At 45.9% G+C, this 19,854-nt stretch overlaps 1 protein-coding gene and 1 long non-coding RNA gene across 4 annotated transcripts in view; one reads left to right on the forward strand and one right to left on the reverse strand.

The window, feature by feature from the left end:
* Positions 1 to 1,354: 1,354 nt before the first annotated feature.
* On the reverse strand, positions 1,355 to 19,840 carry LOC135178013 (uncharacterized). Of its 3 annotated transcripts, XR_010303313.1 has the most exons (5): positions 17,991 to 18,255; positions 16,420 to 16,504; positions 8,925 to 9,161; positions 8,307 to 8,398; positions 7,338 to 7,586 (listed from the first exon to the last, which is right to left on the reverse strand). It is a non-coding gene; the product is annotated as an uncharacterized LOC135178013 (long non-coding RNA). The 3 variants fall into 3 exon arrangements; XR_010303312.1 differs by lacking the exons at positions 7,338 to 7,586; positions 8,307 to 8,398; positions 17,991 to 18,255 and adding exons at positions 1,355 to 2,225; positions 19,750 to 19,840; XR_010303311.1 differs by lacking the exons at positions 7,338 to 7,586; positions 8,307 to 8,398 and adding an exon at positions 1,355 to 2,225.
* ARHGEF38 (Rho guanine nucleotide exchange factor 38) overlaps positions 12,529 to 19,854 on the forward strand; it is a 42,685-nt gene continuing 35,359 nt past the window's right edge. Inside the window, exon 1 of the mRNA XM_064148436.1 lies at positions 12,529 to 12,801. Within this exon, the coding sequence (XP_064004506.1) occupies positions 12,606 to 12,801 (196 nt within the window). The 5' untranslated portion in view covers positions 12,529 to 12,605. The remainder of the gene's footprint in view (positions 12,802 to 19,854) is intronic.

Genomic DNA, 19,854 nt, shown 5'->3' on the forward strand with positions numbered 1-19,854 from the left:
AGCCCCGGCGGTGCCTGCTGCTGAGCCCCGGCGGTGCCTGCTGCTGAGCCCCGGCGGTGCCTGCTGCTGAGCCCCGGCGGTGCCCTGCTTCCCCGGCGGCTGCTTCTTCCTTCTGCGGCTAGGGCCAGTAGCTCAGAAGAGGGACAGGCCCAGGCTCAAGAGAGCACCCCACCGAGTTTATAACAACCCAAAAAGCTGCCTTGAGGTGGTGGGGGTCCTCCAGCAGGAGCTGGGGCAGGCGATGCACCAGGGGCACCCACTCTGAGATGTTCCATACACCAGGGGCACCCACTCTGAGGTGTTCCATACTCCAGGGGCACCCACTCTGAGATGTTCCATACACCAGGGGCACCCACTCTGAGGTGTTCCATACTCCAGGGGCACCCACTCTGAGATGTTCCATACTCCAGGGGCACCCACTCTGAGGTGTTCCATACACCAGGGGCACCCACTCTGAGATGTTCCATACTCCAGGGGCACCCACTCTGAGGTGTTCCATACTCCAGGGGCACCCACTCTGAGGTGTTCCATACTCCAGGGGCACCCACTCCGAGATGTTCCATACACCAGGGGCACCCACTCCGAGGTGTTCCATACTCCAGGGGCACCCACTCTGAGGTGTTCCATACTCCAGGGGCACCCACTCTGAGATGTTCCATACACCAGGGGCACCCACTCTGAGGTGTTCCATACACCAGGGGCACCCACTCTGAGATGTTCCATACTCCAGGGGCACCCACTCTGAGGTGTTCCATACTCCAGGGGCACCCACTCTGAGATGTTCCATACACCAGGGGCACCCACTCTGAGGTGTTCCATACACCAGGGGCACCCACTCTGAGGTGTTCCATACTCCAGGGGCACCCACTCTGAGATGTTCCATACACCAGGGGCACCCACTCTGAGGTGTTCCATACACCAGGGGCACCCACTCTGAGGTGTTCCATACTCCAGGGGCACCCACTCTGAGGTGTTCCATACTCCAGGGGCACCCACTCTGAGATGTTCCATACACCAGAGGTACCCACTCTGAGATGTTACATACTCCAGGTGTACCTACTCTGAGATGTTCCATACTCCAGGTGTACCCACTCTGAGATGTTCCATACTCCAAGTGCACCCACTCTGAGATGTTCCATACTCCAGGTGCACCCAGGTGTTCCATAAACCAGAGGTACCCACTCTGAGATGTTTCCACCATCACTGCCAAAAGAGTGAATGTACTCCAGGGTGACACTGGAAGGGTTGCTCTCATTACTTGAGGCTCACGTCACCATGAAGCTCTTACCTTTCTGTTCCTCAGGGAGCAAAGTGGTCACTTCTTGGCACGCAGTCTTATGGCACCGGGGCCAGCTTGTGCCTCACCACCTATAGCTGGCCAATGTGCACAGATTGCCAGTGGTAGATGCACTGTTACATTGAACTCTGCTGATGGTTCAATTAGATTCTCATCTGTATTCAGGTTGTGCTGGTTTTGAAGTTTATTACCCTTATATGTGATGTGATTCCTTTGGATTCTCTTTTCATTGATGGTTGAGGAGGGTTTCACATGAATTTCGTCTGTCAATATGTGGAGTAGGTCTTAGAATACTGAACTCCTCTCAAATGTGTTGTTAGTTGTGCTGGATCAGAGCTGTATTCCAGTGCGTGGATGTTCCATGATGATGAAGGCTCTGGGTAAAATAAAAGCTATGGTCTCCAATGACTTGTACCACTGCTTCCTATATTTGCCAAAAAACTTACCTCCAGGAGGACAACGAGGCTATTTTCACAGTATCACAGTATCACCAAGGTTGGAAGAGACCTCACAGATCATCAAGTCCAACCCTTTACCACAGAGCTCAAGGCTAGACCATGGCACCAAGTGCCACATCCAGTCCTGCCTTGAACAGCCCCAGGGACAGCGACTCCACCACCTCCCCGGGCAGCCCATTCCAGTGTCCAATGACTCTCTCAGTGAAGAACTTTCTCCTCACCTCCAGCCTAAATTTCCCCTGGCGCAGCTTGTGCCTTTTGCAGGCACATGATGCATCTCGATAGAAGGTGTAAAACAGTAGTTGGCATTTCACCAGGAGTTAGTCTCTTTCTTCACTGAGTTCATCAAATGCAAGGTTTTCAGCAGCAGCATCCTCAACGGAACGTGTGGGGTGAAATTCTTCATGTACAGTCTCTGTTTAAAGCTCTTCCATTGTTTAAGTTTGCCAGGGGGGGACATCTCATCTGTTCTACATGTGAAATAATAATACAAAAAGAAGTAGAAGACTTATTTTCTACTCTTAAAAAAGTGTTCTGTACTTTTTTTGAGCTGTCCTGCTGTTGAAACAAGGAAGGTTAAAACCTAACATCTACCTGAGGCCCAGCCTTCCATCTGAGCACCGGACTGAGAAATATGGATTTCATTTATGGAAGGTCAGAGCCTTTGAAAATCACTTGCTGAGCACAAACACAGTGTTTTTACTCTTGCAAATCTGGCAGTTAGATGTAAGAGGCCAGTAGGGCGAGGGAGGTTATTCTGTCTCTGTACTCAGCACTGCTCAGGCCACACCTTGAGTGCTGTGTCCAGTTCTGGGCTCCTCAATTCAAGAGAGATGTTGAGGTGCTGGAATGTGTCCAGAGAAGGGTGACAAAGCTGGTGAGGGGCCTGGAACACAAACCCTCTGAGGAGAGGCTGAGGGAGCTGGGGTTGCTTAGCCTGTAGAAGAGGAGGCTCAGGGGAGACCTCATTGCTGTCTACAACTACCTGAAGGGAGGCTGTAGCCAGGTGGGGGTTGGTCTCTTCTCCCAGACAACCAGCAACAGAACAAGGGGACACAGTCTCAAGTAGTGCTGGGGGAAGTATAGGCTGGATGTTAGGAGGGAGTTCTTGCCAGAGAGAGTGATTGGCATTGGAATGGGCTGCCCAGGGATGTGGTGGAGTCATCGTCCCTGGAGGTGTTCAAGAAAGCCTGGATGAGGCACTTAGTGCCATGGTGTAGTTGACTGGATAGGGCTGGGTGCTAGGTTGGACTGGATGATCTTGGAGGCCTCTTCCAACCTGGTTGATTCTATGATTCTGTAAGATTACTCTAGAAGGAGTCAAGTATATATTTATTTCCTTATACAAGCTGGGAAGTCAAGTACACTGCTGTGGCCAGCAGTCCCTCTAAGATGACAAAGTCCGAGCACAGAGTTCCGTGTTGCTTGGTGTTGTCAGTGTGATCTTATCTAAAGCTTTCTCATCTGTAATGGGAAATCAGCTGTGAAACACTTGGAATTTATGTGCCATAAAGGAGTTTCTGTGTAGGCACCTTTTAGGTGCATAAATAGATGGTGTTATGATATCTAGCAGAGGTAAATCATGCAGCAGAAAAACACATAGAAACGCTGTTATTGTTGCCAGAGCAGAGAACATGATGGTTTAGTATTCTAAGGTATCCAAAATTCTCCTAGCACTGCAGAAATAATAATAAAGCTTTAAGTAGATTTGGCTGCATTTCTCAGCATTGTGCATGATATTAAACTAAATTTTCCATGTGAGGGGGACTTCAATCCCTTCTACTCCTACCAGTTTGCTATCAGTGTCAGCAACAGATGCCCAAAGCCTGGAGAGGGATCACAGGTCAATGAGAAAGCACCTCAACGACAGCACAAAGTGTGTGTACCTACTCCAGCCAGTCAGTCAGCTTTACTGGGGGCCAAATTTAAATGCCTCTGTGCAAACACACGTAGCATGGGGGATAAGCAAGAGCAATTAGAGCTGTGCACAAGCCTGCATGGCTCTGATTCAATTGGCATTACAGAGATGCAGAGAGATGGCTTGAAGGGCAGACAGATGAGGAGGGGATGTTGCTGTCTGGGTCAGTGACCAGATGGAGCCTGTGGAGCTCTGCCTGTGGATGAATGAGGAGACCTTAGGGGTTAAGATTAAAGGGAGGTCAGGGATGAGTGACATTATAGTGGGAGGGTGCTACAGGCCGTGTGACCTTTCAGACCCCCACAGACATACAGGAGCAGCCTTATATTCACAAGTCCTGGTCCTCGTGGGGTACTTCAGCCACCCCCAATATTTGTTGGAGGGATGATACAGTAGGGCATAAGGAGTCTAATGCGTTCCTGGCGTGATAACTTCCATCTCCAAGTGAAGGAGGAATCAACAAGGAGAGAAGCTATGCTGGACCTTATTCTTACCAAGAAGGAAAAATATGGAGCTCAAGGGCAGCCTTGATTGCAGTGACCATGAAATGGTGGGGTTCAAGATGCTTAAGCAAGTGAAGAGGGTGCAGAGCTAGCTCACTACCCTGGACTTTAGGAGAGCAGGCTTTATCCTTTTCAGTGTCCTGCTTGGTAGAGTGTCATGAGATAAAGTCCTGGAGGGAAGAGTAGCCCAGGAAAGCTGGTTAATATTCAAGGATCACCTCCTCCAAGATCAGGAGTGATGCATTCCAACAAATATGAAGTCAAGCAAAACTGACAGGAGGTTTGCATGGATGAACAAGGACCTCCTGGACATACTCAGACACAAAAAGGAAGCCTACAGAAGGTGGGAGCAAGGACCATCACAGAGTAGCCTGGCAGGAGCACAGAGAAATGTCTGAGCAGTCCAAGGGATCCAGTTAGTAAAGTCAAAGCCCTGGTAAAAACAAATCTGGCCAGAGTCATCAAGAGTAACCAAAAAGGCTTCTGCAGGTACATCAGTGATAAAAGGAAGACTAGGGAATATGCAGGCCCTCTCCAAAAGGAAATGGGAGACCTGGCCATCTGGTCTATGGAGAAGGTTGAGACACTCAGTGACTTTTTGTCTCAGTCTTCTGTGGCTAGCAGACTCAAGGATGTGATTTTCTCCCCTTCCTTGGCTGTCAAAAAGACTCCAACTGGAGAACTACATCCAGCTCTGGATCCTCAGCACAAGGAAGACATGGACCTACATAAAAAGGTCCAGAGGACAGCCACAAAGATGATCAGGGAGTTGGAGCTCCTGCCTGTGAGGACAGACTGAGAGATATGGGAGTTGTTTACCGTGGAGGAAGGCTCCAGGGAGACCTTTTAGTAGCCTTCCAGTACTTGAACCTACAGAAAGATGTGAAGAGACTTTTTATCAGGGATTGTAGTGATGAGATGGGAATAAGAGTTTTAAACAGAAAGATTTAGTTTAGATGTGAGAAAAAGTCTTTACTGTGAGGGTGGTGGGACACTGGGACAGGTTGGATGAGGTTCTGAGCATCCTGATCCTTTCTGATGACAGAGGGATTTGAACTAGATATTCTTTAAGGTCCCTTCATACCCAAACCATTTGATGATTCTATGGTTTGATAATATTACACAGGATATGGCAGAAGTATGCATAGAGCTCCTTAAGTCAGATTTGGGTAAGACCAGCTTTCTGGTCAGAATAGATTTACCTAATGTTCTTGATTTTTTCAAATGAATTAATGTTGTGGTTCCAGTATCTATCTTAGGCAAAATCTCCAAAATTACCAAGGCTTTTATAACCCAGGTGTTATTTCACCTCTTTTTACTCCCAATCCTTCAAGTATCATTCCAACTGGGCCAGCAAAAGGCATGTATAGGACTGATCCTATTTATTGACCTTGAAACAGCTCCCACTGAAAGACAATGAAAATATTGCTATTTATTTTAATGGAATTAGAACCAGGTCCTTAAGACTTAAGTAGGACTTACATGGTACTTAGGTTTTATGCTTGCCCTCTGCACAGAGGTGAATCTCATTCCAGCAGAATGCCACTGGAGTAGAGCAAAAACTGAGCAGCAGTATAATCACCTAAGCCTGAAGGACACCCTTACTTTAAAAGTTTATACTCTGCACTGTACATTTACATTTACTATACATATATATATATATTTACACACACACACATACACCTCTGAAATGAATGCTTTGCCCTTGAAGTTGCTCTGCAAATTAAATGCAGGAAACATTATCTATATTATAATTAAAAAAAAAAAAAAAGTAAACTGTTTCCTCCTGAATGAAAATCATTTTAATCTTTTCAGCTAATAAGGCTTTGAGGAATTCCATTAGTACCACTATGTGCTATTTCAGTGCGTTTGCTCTTGACTGGTGATCACATCATTATCGTTAAATTTTGCTGTAGTATAACTTCTATCACCGTGGCTTATAAAACCATCAATCTGAAGGAATCAATTCTTGCCAGCTTTCTGTTTTGCTGCTACCCCACGTGCAAAAAGGCCAGCATGTGGACACCTGCCCTCCCCATCCTGCTACCTGGGTGGAACGGGTCCCTGTCAGTACTTGCTTGCCATTGCTCACTCATTCAGCCATCATCATCTCAGCAGTGCACTGATAGATCAACTGCTCTTGGTGCTCCCTAGTTCAGATCAAGCCAAGCAAGGCTTGCTGCATCGGTTTAGGAACGTGGGTTAAGTTAACCAGGCTGCTTTTCAGCCAAAGCAGCATAAGGAGCATGAGCAACTCCTGCAGATTGTGGCATTGACAGCCTGCAGCAGGAGAATGAGTGGTTGGAGCCATTAGCCACTGGCACAGCTGGGTTTGGGAGAGTGTGTCTATGTGCGTCCTACTCACACACATATTTGCTTTTTATGGTCTGATACAATGCACACATACAAGATACTTATATCTATCTGTCTATATCTGTCTATCTATGCATATACATATACTTGACAGCAAGCAAAAGACTACCTCATAGCACTAAAAGGTACAGATTGTGTACTTCAGTAACTAGGTTTATCAGGTTACGTTACTTTCCACCTCCATGTGAGTCAAGACAGAAGCTTCTATCCCAAAGAAACAAAGTACCTTGGGTCAGCTTGTGAACTCTTTTTCTTAATGGTGAACTCCCTCCAGTAACTCTACTTCAAAAGACTGATCCTTTGCATTTATGCAAAATTCATGTTTAGTCATAATATCCTTATCTTGGAGGTCTCTTCCAACGTGGTTGATTCTATGATTCTATGATACTGTGTACAAGAGGATGTCAAGCTTATATCCTGTGTTTTTCTGAATCGAGCTCTTAGTTTTGTTTTTAATCACTCTTTTTGTTAGGCTCCTCATAACATCTGTTAGGTTGGTTTGCCAGGTTAACTTCTTTGTACCTCTGCCTAGAAAGTGATTTGCCTGTCAAGAGGCTAGGACACTGTGGCTGAGTCAAGGTTAGTATGGTATGCACATTTCTTCCTTCCTGGGCATCTGTGGTGGGTTCATTTAGACCCATGAACCAAAGATTTTCAGCCTCCCGTAACTCCCACCAGAATTTGTTTATAAACGAGTATGAACTGAAACTGTTTGGGTTATTTTTAAGACTCTTACCTTTGTTCCTCCAAAGTAACTTCCCCATTACAAAACAGAAATCAGTAAATAATCTTTTCTGTTCATTCTTTCATTTGAATGAATGGTATGCACACACATACACAAAAAGAGAGAGAGAGAGAAAAGGTTCCAATTCAACTGTAAAAATACTGTCTGGAAATATTAAGTTTTAGGGTGAAACTGCAAATCTCTCATCATTCAAAACAGTGACCTAAAAGGAAAACGTTGCCTATTCCTCAGGATACTCTTTTTTTTTGGTCTCCATTCTCTGCTTGCTTTTTGAGTTGGCAGATGTAAAGTTCTGAAAAGAATTCCACAGAAGAAAAATTAATCTTTGATAATTTCTACACTCCCCCTATTTTACTTCTAAACATAATAATGAAGATTCATCTTCTTGGCATTTTATCTGTTCCTTGCTGGCTGTCTTGCCTTTCTTCATTAGCTTTGAGATCACACTGCCATCTACTTGATCAACAGAGTCAGGTTATTTTCCTTAGAAAATAACTGCAGGGCTGTAACCCCAAAGAAATCAAAGGGCTTCTCAGTGTGTTCCCCTCCACACCCCCTATCCCTTTCAAAGCGGCACTGCCCTTAGATGAGCACCTCTGGCAGCTGGTCCAGTTCTCAGCCTGTTTCTCAGCCTGACACAAAGCTATGGCTGGACAATGATGGATACACTGGTGTTGCAAGGACATCTCATGCTCTTCTGACCTTCCTCTCAGCATCCCCTCTCCTCTCTGGTAGCTGTTTCATTTTAGAGATAGGTCCCTCTCTGTAGGCAGAAAACGGGTCAGCCTCTTGTAGGCAGAAAGTGGCACATAGGCTTTGTTTGCAGTAAAGGAGTGCCACAGCAGTTGGAGGAGATGGATTGCACAGCCTGATAGGTTGAGCCATCCCCTCTTAAAAATATCTACAGCCTAGCTTGAGCCCAGCAGGCATATGCTTTATTAATTCCTCCTATAAATATTTAGACAAGAAACACTATAAACAGGGCTAAAAGGAATTGTTGCTGTGTACTTACTTCTAAAGACCTGTTTCTCTGCAGGAATCACCAGTCTGGCAAGATCAGCAGTAGGAGTGAAGGTGACACTGCCTCACTAAATAGCTTTTCACCTACAAGACAGGCTTTATTTTTCTTTTTGTACTATTGAAAGGCGTTTGAAGTTTTTTTGCCTATGTATATTTCAAAGTAATTTTGATGCATTCATTGCAAAAATCAATGTGTAGGCTCCAGTTTTACCTGTCCTCAAGCCTTCCCTTTTTATTGCTTTTATCCTCACCTGTCACTCTGTTCTTATGTTACCAGTATAGCTGCAAACAGGTGGGGTTTGGATTCTGGTGACTTTCCAGTGCTCAAAGTCCTTGGTGGGCCTTAGACATGATTGTTCTTATCAAAGCCTCAACTTTTTGTCTGTCAAAAGACATCTTTGCTGTGACTCATGCATACAGGCAGAGTGACAGGAGGTAGAGGCTTGCTTTTATACACATCCAGGCTTACTTGTCTGGAGACAAGGAGCTATAGAGACACCTGTGCTCTTTGCTGTTGTGCTTCACCTGAGAGGAAGATAGGACAGCTTTCTGCAGCAGTACCGTGGTATCTTTCTGCTTCTCTGCTGCCTGTCAAGTGTATTTGCCTTACCTGGGCAAAATTGGTGCTGTCTGGTGAGGTCACACTGCATATGGATAATCTCTTTTTGCTTGGTGGCTGTACTGGTCGTTGCAGTGAGCAGACTTCAGTATGGCAGTCTGGTGTCATTGCTGCAATGCTCCAGCAGTAGTCTGTGCCTCAAAGTGAACAGGCACGGTCGGCAACCCATACCAACATTTTTCATCTGTGCTCCAGGATAGTAAGTTATAAAGAAATCTTCTGTAACAGCTGTGAAGTATTACAAGAAAACAAATAACTGTTTGCTTACTTAATGGCCCTAAGTCTTGATAGTGCTCTGGGTTCATTTGCAGCTCAGGTCCAAGATAAAGGTTAGCATCGACTGTACAACAATAAGCTCCTATATGTGTCTCATACAGTTGCTTGGGAACATAATGCCAATATTTTCTTTGGTGACATCAGCACCTGTTCTGTCTTTTAAGCAGGGTGGCTTCCGTGCAAATAACTCCCATGTGAGTGCTCACATCAACTGGATTCAGTTTGCTTTGTAGAGTTAATCAAGCATAACATAGAGTGGTTAAAAGTGATTTTCACTTGAATTGTAAAAAGAGTATCTTTTATGTGTTGATGGCAAATTATTACCTCTTGTCTTACAGAATAATGGCTTTGATATTGCTTGACCATCAGCTGTTACCAGGGCCAGAAGTGAGCTGGAGTAATCTGGAAATTGAGAGAGGCTTGCTTGTACTATTGTGAGTGGCAGATGAAGTCAAGTACTTCACATGCAGTTCTGGCCACGCTTTTTATGGCATTTTGGTTCAGTCTGGGTAAAGCACAGTGAACACTAATCAGAGTTTACAGGGGTATCCTGCTCAAAGACACATGAGTGATTTGAGTGATTTTCCATATTTCTCCTACTGACTGCACTGGCACAGCCCACTGTGTAAAACAGTCATTGGATTTAATATGAGGATCAGGGTGTGCTTCTCAGCTCCCTCCCTCTAGAGGGACAAGGAAGCCTCTGGTCCTGAATGCATCCCCCTCACTTGGAGTATTATGGAAGACACGCAATTTTCAGCCTTTTCTGTGCTGAATGGTGCAGAATAGAGACTTTGAGGTTGCAGAAAGTACTACCTTCCCAAGCTGCAGTGTAAGCTAGCTCTGCCTTCCTGGCTGCTTCACAAATACCGTTACCAGCTGACGCCAGATAAACCATTGCAAGCACAAACCACAGCCAGCTCTCCCTGCAACTGTTCCCTTCCTGAACAGGCACATACCTTTTAATACCTTTTGAGAGAGTTTAGGAAGAGGAAGACAACTTTTGCACGTAGGTAGATTGCTGTCATAACACCTGAGCAAACTTCACAATATCCTACCTTGTCTATAACTGCATACGTGGCAGAGCCAATAATTTTGCACAAGTTTTTCTTCCACTTAGACAAAATGTATTTCCCAATTCTCCTCTAAACCATCTTAATTTAGATAAATATAATGAAATATCATATACATGATGGGACCTGTGTCTTCTGGAAAGCACGACATCCTAAAATCCTGGCTGGGAGGAAATATCTTCTCTGGGCGATGCTGGCTTAAGCAATCCTCAGCCCTACCTGCAGCTGCTCACATCATGCCCTGCTTCATGCTGCCACAACTCTTGGGTAGCTGGGTAGTGAACTCAAGCACAAATCCAGATGGAAAATGGCCATGGGGAAAGGGAGGGAGTGAGTTTACAGCCAGATCGGTTTCTCCATCTCGTTTCAAATGCGGATGTTTATGCCCTCCAGCAATAGTGGGAACCGAATTACCCGCGGAAGGGGGGCAGTCAGGGCGGTGGCTGTTTAAACCAGTTTTACCACCCTCACTGAATGCCAAGCCATTCCTTTGGGCAAAAAGCCTCCAAACCCTCAGGAAGTTCCTAGTGTAAGAAAATGGGGTGGTCGATGTCCCTCAACTCCCACCTTAATCTGTTTACTTGTTGCTGGGGCTTTGATGCTTGTCGCCAGGGTGTCACTGGTTGGTGCCTGCTTAAGCCCCAGCTCAAGCTGCTGCTCTGCCTTCCAAGGAACTTTTGTGGTCTGACTTGTAAAACAAAACGTTTCGTAGGGAGTATCAAAGAGATGAGATGTAACACACGAATTGCCTACGTAATATGTGACTTCTCTATGCGAGCACAAAGTCTTCCCAGTATTCCCCTCCCTGCTTTATTCTTCTGCCAGGCTGTGTTAGGTCTGGACACTTTGTGCAGCACTGGCACAGTGCTCCAGTTTGACGTAGTAAATTGCTTAACAGTCTCATAACCTTTTCTTTTCACTGCTGGGAAGAAATGAGTGGCTTTGATCAGCAGGTTGCATCACAGCACCAGTTTCTTAAGGAAAAATAGAAGTTGAAAACAAGGTTACACTACTACATTGCGTGCCTGCTTGTTGTTTTTTACTATGCAGTTGTTTTTTTACTACTCCAGTCCTTCAGGGACACAGTGTGGCAATGCTAAAGCAATACACTCTGCCAGCATATGTCAGAGGAACACTAGCTGTGTCCCCCAGCAGATGCTGTGGCAATGTGTGTGCGTGAGGCTGACACCGATTAGGCTGCACCGTGGGGCTCCCACCAGGCGCTTCCTAGGGCAGTGAGGGCGGAGATCACAGCAGCCACAGTGATTGCTACCGAGAGCTGTTGGGGCTCTTCCCAGGATAAGTCCGGTCCAAGCTTAGATGCCAGCAACTCCTGCTGGTTTAACATGAGCTTGATTAGACCAGTGCTACGGGGGATCACTAGACAGGCATATGTGCCAGAGGCCACTGCTAGCAGACAGGATAAGATCTCTTCCAGGGGCTGATCCAGAGGTATTAGGAGCAGATGCTTTGGTGTCCACTTCCTCAGTCATTAGAGCATCGTAATTTGTTATGACAGCCTCCACAGGTCCTTGGCAGGTTTTGGTGTCACTTCTGTGTGCAGTGTAAAGCAGGACACGGCCTGGTTTGAGACAAGGATCAGCTCAACACTCAACCTCTCCCTAACACTCAACCTCTCCCTGAGGGGTTTTCATCTGTTCCTCAGCCTTTTTCTGCATTGTCCCGAGAGACTGCTCTCCCTTCAGACCTGCAGATCAAGAGTGTCCAGCCTGAAGGCTACACCTCTCAGTGGGGTCAGGAGCCTGGCAGATGCAATGTGATATGCAAGGAGTTGGGGTCCTGACCAGGCTGCTGGTTGGGCACTAGCTCTGGGGAAGGCCTGAAGGAGCAAGAGTCAAGGGGGTGGCTGGCATCCCCCTCCCGTCTGCCCCAGCAGTGCAGAGGGAAGGTGCCTGGTGGAGGTGAGAATGTTCCCTGTTGCTCTTGGGCTGCTCCGGGCCATTGCACGGCAGGGTGAAGGGCATGCATGTGTGCCAGCACAGCCCCACGGCAGGGTGAAGGGCATGCCCTGCAGCAGGGGAAGGGGACGTGAAGGGCTGCGGTTTGGGGCTGGCTCTGGCATAGCCCCGCCAGGCTTGCTTGCACAGTCAGGTGAATGCAAACACTGCCTGGGGCGTCAGCTTCCCGGGGGTGGAGCTGCACCGGCACAGGTGGCAGGGCTGAGCCTGGGGCCCTGTGCAGCCCGGGGAGCCCCGGGAGCCCCTGCTCCAAACCCAAGCCCGAAGCAAGCAGCCTTTACCTGGGCAGCGAGTTTACCTCCCCAAGCTGTTGCTCCCCCTGCCACCATCAAGTGAGGCTGGCGATGGCAAGCACGGGCTGCCCAGGGAAGGAGGACATGGGGGGCAGGAAGAGGAATTTGGCCCTGCTGAAGAACAAGCTGTACATAGGGGAACGGAGGAGGACAGAGCCCGTGGTGGAAAACACGGTCGGGGCCGGGGACCACAGCACCTTGAGGAGGAGTCAATCCGACAGGACAGAGTACAGCCAGAAATTACAAGGTACTGGGGAAGCTTGCTCGGTGCTCTGCTATAGGGATGCTCAGGGCTGGGGTGGCATCTCAACGCCCTCCAAGCTGCACTCTCGAGAAAAAGAAGTGAATGGTGGTCTCTGTCCCCACGTACGGGCAGTCGAGTGTGCAATTGCACTCCTTCCACCGTGCGAAATGTTTCCCCTAAACTTCTAGGCGGTCATGTAGAGGGGATGCAAAATGCAGCTGAAGGCTTTGGTGTGTCACTGCAAAACGCATCTATGACCGGGTTCTTTCTCTTGGGTCACCAGAGTGCGTTTGCAGGGCAAACAGTAATGGGAAATATGATGGCCCCGTCCTGCCTTTGACTGTTGCATCGAGTACATGCCAAGCAACTGGAAGCATCGAGGGCAGGGTTTTTTTTTCTTCTCTTTTAAAGGCACCAGGATCTGTAATGCATTCATCTGTTGCTCAGATCATACAAACCTTCAAGCTTCAAGCTGAAATATGTCCAAATACATGTTTTGATGGAAATGCTGATTCAAATCAGCAAATCATTATGGAGAGGGTTTCTTATCAAATAGCCAAACTGTATCTGCACCAAAAATTGGCAATGGATGTCTGTATTGGGTCTGCTAATAAAAAACCTAAATGCAATTCCACAAATTGGGGAAAAGGATGAAGAATGTCTATGGCTATTTCTGGGAGTGCTCTGGAACACAAACTGATAAACTGCTGTGGCCTTCCAAGGACTTGAACAACAAGGTCACATCGTAAGTGCAGGGTTTGAGTATTATTGTAAGCCTGTGTTACTAATGGTGATATAACTAACTGCTGACAGTCACTCCTGTGACAATAATCCTTTATGGGGAAATAAAATAAGAAAACACTTTAGGTTGCTCTATTATGGCTTTGATGCCCTTAATTAGGAAGTAGCATTCCTTAAAAAAAGACAATAAAGCAGAAAATAAAACAATAAACCTGAAAATAATAGGGTTTCTCTGGGGACTGCACATGTTGAGAACCACAGAACAGTTCATTGATTGTGCTGTTCCCTCCTTGTGATAGCTAATCAATGGCAAGATGAAAAATTCTCAGTTGTCAGGCACATGCTGCAGGGATCTGGGGGGGGGGTATTTCAGAGTACAAGCATGGATCACTGGCTGGGCAGGTGAGCTCCTGGCACGCCCGAGCAGCAGATTTTTACTTGTGAAGAGGGTTGCTGAGGTGAGGTCAAGGTTATCAGAGAAGTATCTAGCAAAAAGTGGGAGGTCTTTCTGTCTTGTGTCAGGTGCATTCATGTCACTAACGTCTACTGTTTAAAATCTGGAGCAAAGGAGGTTGGGAAGCCTTAGGTAGTCACAGCAGAGCATGAGGTTATGTTTATGGCAGCAGTCCAAGGTGACAGTAAATCCGGCTCTACAGCTCCTGGCACCAGCTGAGGCTGCTGTGACCACCTATTGCAAAGCACCAGTCTAGTATCAGCTCACTCTGCTTTCTCATGTTTGTGCAAAAAAAACCCAAACCAGAACAAACCAAAATGAAGTCATCAGAAATTCCTATGGTTGTGTGCCAAGCCCTGATCTAGATCACATTTTATTGAGCTGGATGTGCCTGAATCTGATAATGATCATGGATTCCAGACCTAGTGTGCTACCTGCCAGTGCTGATGATGTGCTGTGATTGTACACCTTCGTGTTCTCCATTTTTCTCCCTAGTGTGTGGATGCAAAGCAGCTTACTCCAGAGTAGGGGGAAGTGGTTTTGTTGCACAAAGATTTTAAGGTCTCTGTTTCGGTAAGAAAACCCAACAGCTGTGTTGGTGACATAAACGGTCTTTTGCCTATCGTCTGGTCACGACTCTCTGATCACCCTGGAATAGTACATTCTTTGCAAAAAGATGCAAATGGTAACAATTTGCACTTGTTTGCTACATGAACTGGAGGTAAAGCCCTGTGTTTAGTTGCTTCTCTCTTCTCTAGTCCCCTGTTAATATGTTTTCTAACACAGAGTCTGCAGAGCGGGGGTAGGTATCATCACAGATAAGACAAGGAGATGCAACAGCAGCTAACCCTGCAGAGGGGAATCTCCTGTGAGTGGGGCAGGTCAGATTCTACAAGAACCTTATCTCTGCTAGTTGCAGGCCAACTAGGTAGAGCATGGGGACCTAGGTGTCTTTACAACCCAGTGTCAGCATTTCAGCAAGGTGAAGCATGGACAAGATATCTCTCAAGGGCCCTTCCAGCCCTCTGCACACTTTAAGTAGTTCCCTGAGTAGAAACAGGCTGTTGTTGTCCCTCATCAGCCATATCCAGAATCTCTGAAGTATATACTCAAAGTGCAGCTCTAGTGAGCTAGAAATGTAGGACCCCAAATAAAAACCTATAAACAACAACAACTAAAATCCCCAAACCAACAAAAATAAATCCCAAATGACTGAGCAAGCAATCAAACATAAAAACTGAGGATATGTTTTCTCCCCTGAATTTGTGGTAAGTTTTGCAGGTTTACACAGAATCCAAAAGAAGTGAGAAAGAGAGTCTACCACCCAGGTCTTCTGGTAACCAAGGTGGTTTGCTCCATAAGTGTACAAACATGAGCATAATAGCATTGTCAAAGGTGCCAGCTTCTGTAAACGTTTTTCACTTTAAAATTAAGGATTCATTAAAAACAACAATAAAGCATTTTTGTGGTTAATTACTATACTAGATGCATCTATTCAGTACCTTATCTGGTGTGAATAGCCATGCAACACCTCCTGGCTTTACTCTTTAAAAAGGAAATAAGATGCAAAATAACCATTATATTCTCTGAGAGCTTGGCAAGCATTAGTGCATGTATTTCAGCTCATCCTGTGAGATAACAAAGCACCTGTAGCCCATTTTAGATAAGGGGAAATTACAGAATGGTAGGGGTTGGAAGGGTCCTCTGAAGGTCGTCTAGATCAACCCACACGATAAAGCAGGTAAATAAAATAAGGTGATTGTTGTCAGTGGCAAGTTCATGGTACTGACACCAGGATTGAATAATGAAGAATGCAAGCTCAAGGTCTTAAGGCTTGATTTTTAAGATGACAGTACAACCATACAGTCATCTAGACCTCAGGTTGTAGCTGAATTCTTGGATGAGTCCAGAAATACCATGATCAAGACATATTTGTCTCCCATAGTTTTCTGTCAGATGGGCAGAAGTGTCACATTTCTAAAGAGGAAAGAAGAGTTAAGGAAGATACCTTCACTAATGTTTGTAGTGGATGCAGAAGTGATATCAAGGGGCATTATAAGAGCTAAGACACAGCTCCTGTAGTATTTCTATACAGTGCTATACATTATGTTCACTAGAAAAATCTCGAGCTAGAGGAGGGTAGATTTAGATTAGATGTTAGACAGAAATTCTTCACCTTAAGGGTGGTGAGACACTGGAACAGGTTGTCCAGGGAGGTGGTGGAAGCCCCATGCCTGGATGTTTTTAAGGCCAGGCTGAATGTGGCTCTGGGCAGTCTCATCTAGCAGAAGATGTTCTTGCCCATGGCAGTGGGGTTAGAACTAGATGATCCTTGAGGTCCCTTCCAACCCTGACAATTCTGTGATTCTGTGTAATGAAAAATATTGCTGCTGTCCTCGAGCAGTGGCACAAAAAATTATACTTACATCTCTGTTTCCAAACAGAAGATCCATAGCTGTTTAGGGGGCAGGAGTTGGTCTCTTTTGTACGGTGAAAAGTCATTAGTAGCACCTGTAAAAGTAACTATATTAAATACCTGTGTATTGCTGTAATGTTTGGATCAGCCTTTGAATTAACTTAAAGCTACCATTCTATGAGTACCTATGTATCTTGGCAACAGGAGTTTGCTTGATGTTCTTGTTAGTACATAAATGTTGCAAGGTCAGGGCAGGTTAAGATAGAATATAGGGATAGATAGATGCTATCAACTGAAAAGGGTGGACCATGAAAAAGAATTTAAAATGTAGTTAACTGTCTTCTAGGTTTTGGACAGATTGTTGGGTTTTGTTCATAATACACCAAACTTTTGCCTGATGTGAAAAATGAGCCATAGGAAATGGTGAGTTTCCAGAAGGAATCACATCTGCAGAGTTCAGCAAAACAACACTTGCTTTGAAAATACTCCTTGTTTTACAGGTCTATTGCATATTAACTCACAACTTCAGCTGTGAATGGGTCAACTGCACTCTTAAGTGATTTGCACGTGCTACACTGTAAAATATAGCAGTGACATAATACAGTGACTCAAATCACACAGCTATCACAGTCTATTGCCTCAGAGCTCCTATCTGAACCCCAAATTTCATGTTTGCCCTGTGTCTAGTGTAGTTATGAGAAATAACTGGCACCAGAAACAACATAGAATCCTGCAAAATCACACGAATTCCTGGGAAGTTACTCTCCATCAGCATACAAAAGCCGAGTCACAAGAAACACATCTCCCTTCACTCCATCACAAGCAGGGCACCTTCCTGCATCCCATCCTCCGTGCCTGCAGAGCACACTGCTTCTTCCTGTGTGGGATCTTGCCAGGAGTAAAGATCCTCTGTGCCTCTCCCCAGTTCCTTATTTGCTTTGCACTGCACTTACTGATTAACTTTCCGTGGACTACAATGCAGACAATATCCTATTTCATTGCAAAATGTATTGATCTTTGGAACGGCTGCTTTGCTGAAGTACAGTAAGGAGTGAAAGTCCACATCATTTCCATAAGTGCAGGAGATGGCTTGGTAAAAAATAACCCCTCTGTGTCCTGTGATGAGAAATCACAGTCTAACAAATACTTTCATTTTTCTCTCGTGCAAATTTAAGATTGGAGGATCTAATTCTGTTAACTTGCACTGCAATAATGCTGCACTTTCTCCTTGAACTTACTGCAGTTGCAGCCAGGCTGGGAAACGAGCTCATCATTTCAGAGCAGAATCCATTTTGTGCTGCTGTGTTTGCACAGCACTTGGCACAATCAAGCCCTGCCATGTGCACTCTGAGAATCTACTGCAGTGTAACTAGAAACAGGAACTGGGATAAAGGAGTAAAGACTAGAACCCAAGGAGGTTTACAGACCCTGCTCTAAGCTTAGTAGCAAATGTTTCATTATAATGGGATACTTTGCACCGTGGGCCACACAGCTTACAGTCCTTACAGCTCATCTGTGCCAAATCTTGAGGCACATATCCCAGGAGGAGCAGTTCAGATGCAGCCCTCCCTTAGTTCTTACCTTATTAACATATTAGCTCCATGCCACAGGAGTGGTGTGTTTATACCGGTATATGACACAATGGAAAGGCTTATTTGTGAGTCCTGGTGCTAACAATAAGGGCATTCTTCTGTCACCTGATGATAAGCTTTCTTCCCTTGCACTGTGGTCACATGGGATCTCTCTGTAGTCCTGTCAGCACACATATAATTAAAGCGGTCTGCTGTCAAGAAATTGAAGAAAGAACTTGCTTCTTGAATGTAAATATTTTCTGTACCTTATGGAACAGAGAAATGATCAAAGATTGAATGACCTAATTGCAAGGAAATCTCTGATGCAGATTTTATGAGCAAACCTGCTGCCCAGGAAGATTGGTACAAGGCCATTCAGGTCCTGCAGTGTTCTCCTGTGTTCAGAAAAGAGGCTTTTTGCATGTGTAGCTCACAGCCTGTATGCAACAAACCTGCTCCTGAGCAGTGCTGCTGTGATGTGTGCCTGAAAGTAAAAGAAGAAAGGCATTTTCCACAACCTTCTCCCAATCCTTTTCTATTTCAGTGCCCAGTCTGGAGTTCAGCTGGTCTAATTTGCACCACGTTTGCACCATATTGTTGCACTGTAACAACTCTTGTGCAAAACTGTAATGACATCCTTATGAAGTGGTCCCTCAAAAGGGGAGGAGGATTAGGACTGAAACTCCTTGTGTGTTAGTTCATGTAATGTACTTCTGCATGCAGCAGGAGACACCATCCTTTACTATTGCTCCCTCACCCATTTCAGGATCACTCCTAATAATCCCAGTGTCCTTGTGCCCCACAGCCTTCCTGAGCACATGCAGTGGAAGCAGACATGTATGTGGTGGAGGGAAGATGTGAGAGAGGAGAGGGAATCATAGAATCATAGAATCATTCAGGTTGGAAGAGACCTCCAAGATCATCCAGTCCAGCCTAGCACCCAGACCTAGCCAGTCAACTAGACCATGGCACTAAGTGCCTCATCCAGGCTTTTCTTCAACCACCTTCAGGGACGGTGACTCCACCACCTCCCTGGGCAGCCCATTCCAATGCCAATCACTCTCTCTGTGAAGAACTTCCTCCTAACGTCCAGCCTATACCTCCCCCTGGCACAACTTGAGACTGTGTCCCCTTGTTCTGCTGCTGGTTGCCTGGGAGAAGAGGCCAACCCCCACCTGGCTACAGCCTCCCTTCAGGTAGCTGTAGACAGCAATGAGGTCCCCCCTGAGCCTCCTCTTCTCTAGGCTAAACAGCCCCAGCTCCCTCAGCCTCTCCTCATAGGGTTTGTGTTCCAGGAAGCTGCCACAGCAGCATTCTGTGAACTTGGCTGCCTGTGTTTCCCTCCCAAATGCAGCTGATAAAGCCAGTGTAGGAGCCAGTGTGCAATAGCTAGGTTACCTGAGAGCACAGACTATCTGAGGGCTTGATTTCACAGCGGAGTAATTTTATCCAGGGTGGTGTGAGACTCAGGTTTCACACATGAAAACACAGGAGTGCTGCAATTTGTTATACCTTGAGAACTTCTGCCTTCTCTGCTCCCTTGTGCCAGGCAAAATCCCCATACCTGCAGAGCATGAGTGCACAACTTGAGCTCCTTTGGCATCCCCCAAATGCTGCCTAAGTAATGAAAGGGCTTGTGACTCGCTCCATGCACCAACAGCACTAAATGTGTTGCTGTATACCTTCACTTTCAGATAGAAAGTCTTGGATAGAGAGAACCTGGGTCCTAACCCCTAAGGCAAATGTACTATCCAACCCAAGCATCTTACCTGGAAGGATGGATAGAGCAGACCTCTCAGAGTCACTGATTCCATTCTCCAAGAAGGAAAGCCAAGGAAATTTGCATTCATTGGATCTTGCAAACCTGCTATGGC

Source organism: Pogoniulus pusillus, chromosome 9, assembly GCF_015220805.1.
Source record: "Pogoniulus pusillus isolate bPogPus1 chromosome 9, bPogPus1.pri, whole genome shotgun sequence".
In the NCBI taxonomy this organism is placed as follows: Eukaryota; Metazoa; Chordata; class Aves; order Piciformes; family Lybiidae; genus Pogoniulus; species Pogoniulus pusillus.